This window comes from Streptopelia decaocto, assembly GCF_964273445.1.
Source record: "Streptopelia decaocto genome assembly, chromosome: 1".
NCBI lineage: Eukaryota > Metazoa > Chordata > Aves > Columbiformes > Columbidae > Streptopelia > Streptopelia decaocto.
In genome coordinates this window covers 193,763,081-193,769,080 of record NC_138663.1, presented here as the reverse complement: position 1 = coordinate 193,769,080, position 6,000 = coordinate 193,763,081, and the positions used below count along the sequence as shown (strand labels likewise).

Genomic DNA, 6,000 nt, shown 5'->3' with positions numbered 1-6,000 from the left:
TGCAGAGTATCCATTCTGTCTGATACAGAGCTGAAAACGCTTTATGCTGATAATACTTGTAAACGGCTTAGTGCAATAGACAGTGTTTACATTTTTGAGACACATGTAGTGACTTAGGAGCACATGCACCTCTACCAGAGACCAGTTAAGCAGAGTAGGATCTGAAACTCCAGTGCTGGCCAGTATTCACTGGAGTGGGGGATGGCTTTTGAAAATTGGAAGCTAATGAATGAATCAATGCAATTTCAGAAGCGTACACATGCACACATGCCCAGATGTGTATAGTTTAGCCCTGCCATTCCTTTCTGCCTTCTCTATAACCCTGCCAATACTAAAGAATTAATCTTGCTCTCATCCAGCGCCTTGGTACCCTCCTTTCCTTGCTCCCAACTCCAATATCTGTTACCTGAAAAGAGCTCTCTGCATCTCCATATTCCTGCATCCCCACCTCCATATTAACTTCATCCCATTACCCTCCTCTCTTTAGATGAAGAGCAAAAGGGCAGGAATTGGTGTGAAAATCACAAAATCTACAAAAGTTAACAAGATGATGACAAACAGTATGAATGATGCCACCATAAGAGAAAGAAAAATGCTGCAATACTTCCTCACACAAGATTTGTGGTGGTATCACCGGGATTTTTGCTTCAACAACAGCTTGTAGAAATGACACCTAAAAAAAATTACACAGAATATAAACTGAATTTATGACATAACAAACGATATTTAATATATAGCATTGAATGCATACACACCAATACTAGTGCGGTAACAACAAAACAGAACTCGTAAAATTAGCAGCAGTTTTTTGCAAGTACAAAAATACACATTTTTTTCAGAACATACATAATAGCAAAATTTATCAGGATATATTATACAAACTCAAAGCATTTAGATAATGCATTACTTTTAATATATTATATGATGTTTTAGATGCTGCATAATAAAATTACATGTGTTCTGCTTGCAATAGTACATAATGCCATTTACAGCAATATTAAGAAACTATTCACAACTTAAACATTAACAGAACAGCCAACAAAGCACAATAAATGAAACACACAGTTGCAAGGTGTTAGTTACAAGGTTCAGCGCTTCTCTTTACACATTTTTGAGCTTATTTTTTTCTTTCTTTTGCAGTGTGAAAGAAATAACTACACTTATCGAACATACCTTATAAACATACAGAAAACAACACACTCCTTGGAGGACAATGAAGGTAATACCTATCAGTTTCAGAACAGTAGTATAATACCACAGTTATGGAATCTATGCTGACTTTGCACGCTACACCAAAACCACAAAGGACTGGGACTGACATCTGCAAGGCTCAACACACAAGCGGTCAGGGGGAGAAGCCCAGCAGACACCCTGCTGCTCTGGCAGGCTCAGACAACAGGGTGCTGCTCTCAGTTACCTCCTCAGACCCTTCCAGATTTTCAAGAGATTTCTGTTCGCTTGCTTTTTAGCGATTTTCATTATTTTTACAATGTTCTTGCAAAGCTTTATGTGGGAACACTACTCAGACAGTTTCCTAAAAAACAGAAAACCTGTGAATCTGGGGACGGTGCAGTTCAATTTGACCGACCTGGATATTAAACTTAAAATGAACACACATTAACACCAAAGGGATTTTCTTTATGGTGTTTATTTTAAGTGTTAAGATTCCTCCGCAAAAAAGCTTTGGTCAGTCTCTTCAAACTTTGGATAGCTGTAATGCTCTTCTAGACCTCCTCTTTGATCTTGGATCATGAAGTCTGTCTCTTCCTGTGACTTTCAGAGGTAACGGCTGAATGTCAGGCTTAATCAAATAGCTGTCAACTCCATCAGTAGGTTTCAGGGGCGCTGGCCTGCTGTTGGGCTCCACCAAGCCCCCCTCAGCCAAAGCGATGGTAGGTTGTCGAGGTGGTGGCACCTTGGTGGGTATAACCAAACAGTCATCAGCCACTTCAGCGGCAGTGTCTTCGTGTTTCTTTAGTGACTGAAAAGTGCTGTCAAAAGGGGAGGAGGTTTCAGTTGGGGTAAACACAGATTGGTCTGAAAACTGAGAGAAAGCACTGTCCAGAGAGCTCATTGATGACACAGATGGAGATGTCCCAGGAGAAGATAAGCTAGAAGAGCTAAATCCTGAGCAAATATTTAATCCCTCTGGCATTGGAGGCAGGAGGCAATGGGACAAGTCTTTCTTTTCAACATTTTGGTTGGTGTTGTCACTTTTACCAACATTAATCCCTATAATCAAGCTCTGATTTATAAGCTTTTGCCCCTCCATCTGCAATGACCGAAGCTGATGGAGATAGTCTTCATCTTCATGAGACAGGACAACATCACAGCTGGCTTTGCGCGTTGCCTTCTCATGACTGTCCCCAATGCGGGCAAAGCTGGAGGCAAGAAGGCCAATTGCTGGCTCTGAGGAGCGCCTGTGTCTCCTCAAGGTTTTGAGGGTGCCTGAGGTAGCTGCTGCAGAGAAGCCCAGTGCCTTGGAGCAGAGAGACTTGTTCTCTGAGTTTTCCTGTGATGAAAACTTATGGTATACGTCAACAGAAATTGTCAACTGTTTTGATTTGGTTTTACTTTGGATTTCATCCACTTCAGTCTGCTCCGAATCACCATCGCTCAGAGTGAAGACAGACTCCCTGCTCCTGTTATCCTGATCTCGGTTCTTAATCCAGTCGCTGGAAGAAGAGTCAGCTTCATCGTTCGCCTCGTTTTCCAGGCTATCGTAGGAAGAGTCGTTCAGATGGAGAGAAGCAGCATCTGCAAGGACAAACCAAGTGCTACATCAGTGACTGAACCACTCTGCTGACAAGCAGCTGCTTTTTCCTTTTTTTGGCAATTATCCTTTGCTTTCAGTAGCATTTGCCCTTTGAAGATTCTTCAAGCAGAAATGGCAATAATTTCGGAAAAAAATACTATCTAATTTTGAAATGGAAAAAATTAAACAAGTTCTAAATTGCAGTGCAGTCGAGAAATATAGGGTAATGGCACAAATAAGGGTTAGGGGGTTTTATGCTGTTTTTAGAAGTGGGGAACTTTACTAGTAGGTAATCCAGCTGTAAAAAATATTTTACAAACAGTATACTGAATCAGCAATTTATCAATTTTTTGTTATTGAACATTGAAAGCAACATTTAACCATCCTGTCCTACTAAACCGTCTTCATCATAATCCATGAGGTTTACCTGTTTTCTGATTCTCTCTCCCATTCCACTGAGGGTGGGGAGTGCGTGATGGCAGTATGTGGTGTTCAGCTGTCTGTCAGGTTAAACCACAACACCTTCTTTTAAACAAATTAAGAAAACAGGGCATGCTTTGTACTTTTAAGGTCTTTCAGAATATACAATATCTTTAAGAACAACATTATGAAGAAATTTCTAGTCGCTGTTTGAACAGTCGCCTCATTTCCACTGAGCAGCGCACACCTGGGCACTATTCCATATATGCGATAATTGGAATTACATTAAATCTCTTTTGTTCTGGGCTATGCTAAGCTGGCTTATCTCACATTTGCAGCAGACAGAGTTCACGCATGGGCAGTCACCACGCCTCAGTGCGTGCCGAAAACTTGTTCAGCTGCCGTAACCTATTGTGAATCTGAGCTCCCAGTCGCAGCACAGCACAGCAGATCCCATGAGCTTCCACTCTTGGGGAGGGGGCAGGTCCACCTTCACTGGATTTCACCAAATTTTACTGGAGGCTGAACACAAGGAGTTTGGGACAGCCACACTGAGTCAGTCTGGCATGCCGGAGCACGTGCCATTACTGCGTTTAGTATAGGCCAGTTGTGCCAAAATTTATTTTACAGAAATGCTGCATTAGAAATAATTCAAGGAGAGACCCAAAATTCCAGTTAAAATTTATGCTATCACAGAGTTGGAGAGAAAAAGAGCATTTTTGATATTATGGAATGCTCTGCCAACTAGTTTGTCAGACATTTTCAGTCACCGGTTCCATGATTTTCCTGTGCTAGGAGCAAAATCTCGATGCCCTGTTGAAACACTGGAGATCTATCTGTTTTGATAACGAAGAATAGATGCTTTCAATCCTAACACAATGGTGTGACAGCTGTATCATCACCTTTGTTGATCACTGACTTCTCGATACTCTGGGAAAAAATAGGCTGAGGCAAAAGACCTAGACTTGATATGAAACATTCTGCAGAATTTTTTCTTTCTTTTTCTTTGTTTCCCCTCTGCCCTTCTTTAACACAGTGGCTCACATGACTGGAATAGGAGCAAGTGATTCTTTGGGACAGTATTTTGTGATACAGTCCAGGCCTATGATACATTCAATCAGTGATTATCACCACTACTTCGGTCAATGGAAAGAGATTAGCAGTATCTGGGAACACCACAAGAAGAGGGAACAGCATTCTTCCATGGAATATACTGATTTTTTGCCTGGCTGCGTTTAGCTGTCCATCAGGATCAAAACATCATCAGTATTACCTGAGCTGTTCTCTCTCTTGCACGTCATCAGTATTTCTCCAAAGAGTGTGGTAATTTCCTCTCCAAAAATCCTGCAGCAATTCTCAGTGAGGAACTGCACCAGACTAGAAATCTGCAACAAAGCAATTGGACAGAGATGTCTTGTCAGATCTTCCATTACTCCATTCAGGGTAAGCTCACCATACAGATGAGGAAGAGCAGCAAACTGCCCATCCGTGATGTGACCTGACAGCCAGGAACTCCTCACCCGATCTCCTGGGCCTGAGGAAAACAGTCTGTCCCCATTAAAATGTCCCAGTATACATCCTTGCATACATCTTTTCCATTTCTACTGTCCTGTTCCAAGGTCACCAGAGCCAGAGATCTTTTTGATGACAGAAACGCTTTGCTAATACACTGGGTATTGCTTTATGGTCTCCCTCCCCTTCTTCCAGGCAGATTGTGAGAAGAGGACAAGTCCTGATCTGAAGAGGTGCTGACTGTTTTCACATTTGTAACCAACAGCCTGGTTAGACAGGATGGATGTTGGTTTCGTTTTCACTACATTGCAGTGTCTCTTACCTTTTTTGTGAATTCACTTTCTACATCGGGAGTGGAGGAAACAGGAGGCCAGAGCAGGCTAGGTGCAATGCAGATGGCCAGATTAAATGCATTCATCTGGTTCTCTTCAGATCGCATTTCTATACCATGCAGTACTCCAAAGATGTAGCGTAAGAGAACGACATTAGCTCTGGGGAGCTGCTCTATTAACCTGAAAACATACACAAATGTAATTCTTCAAATCAGTGACTGGACAAAATAAAACCACGTTCCATAGATACACACAAGTCAAGATAATAAAACATACAGAAACAGTGTGACGTGGCCCACTTATAAACCAGGGAGTGTTTTTGTTCAGCTGCTTCCCTCGCTATGGCACATCTCTGAACAGTTTTATGGGAGGACAGAAAACACCCTAACACATAATTAAAATTACACTCTGTGAAACTAATGAACCAAGTATAATGCATGACATGAAACTACATTTCACTTAAGTTACCTGATAATTCACTATTCACTTAACCAAACAGTTCAGCTCTCTCCATGCCATCTAGTTGCCATAAGTGTACATGTATGTAAGTATGTGTGAGGTCAGCTAGTGTACAAAGCTCCATTTCCCATGGCATCAACTTCGCCCACTTTCTGTTTTGTATCACCTGCAGGGGTGGAGGGTTTCCTTGTCACTGTGCTTCAGTATTTCATTCGCAATTGCATCTTGCTTTCAAAACAGTCACTAAAATTTGACATGAATGAAGGGTAATATATGAGGAACTGATTTCAGCTACCTTTTCACCTAGGACCCCAAAGCTCCCTGCAGATGATTTTGGGTTTGGTATCAGGCAGAAATCCGGATCTTGAGCAGTGAATTTATAAACATTATACATATTTTTTTCATGAAAGCGTATTTCATTTATTTACTGGTATTCACAAAAGGCAGAAAAGCAGGACAAGAGAGAGTCAGAAAATTGTCCCATACACGCAATAGCTTAAGTATATATGTAAGTTCGAATGC

At 41.4% G+C, this 6,000-nt stretch overlaps 1 protein-coding gene across 2 annotated transcripts in view; it reads right to left on the bottom strand.

Moving 5' to 3' along the window:
• Positions 1–770: 770 nt before the first annotated feature.
• ARHGAP20 (Rho GTPase activating protein 20) overlaps positions 771–6,000 on the bottom strand; it is a 62,834-nt gene continuing 57,604 nt past the window's right edge. For both annotated transcript variants that reach the window (XM_082065387.1, XM_082065388.1), the window contains 3 exons: positions 5,010–5,199; positions 4,449–4,560; positions 771–2,757 (listed from right to left, as the gene is read on the bottom strand). In XM_082065387.1, coding sequence (XP_081921513.1) covers positions 1,697–2,757; positions 4,449–4,560; positions 5,010–5,199 — 1,363 coding nt within the window. In that variant the 3' untranslated portion in view covers positions 771–1,696. The remainder of the gene's footprint in view (positions 2,758–4,448; positions 4,561–5,009; positions 5,200–6,000) is intronic.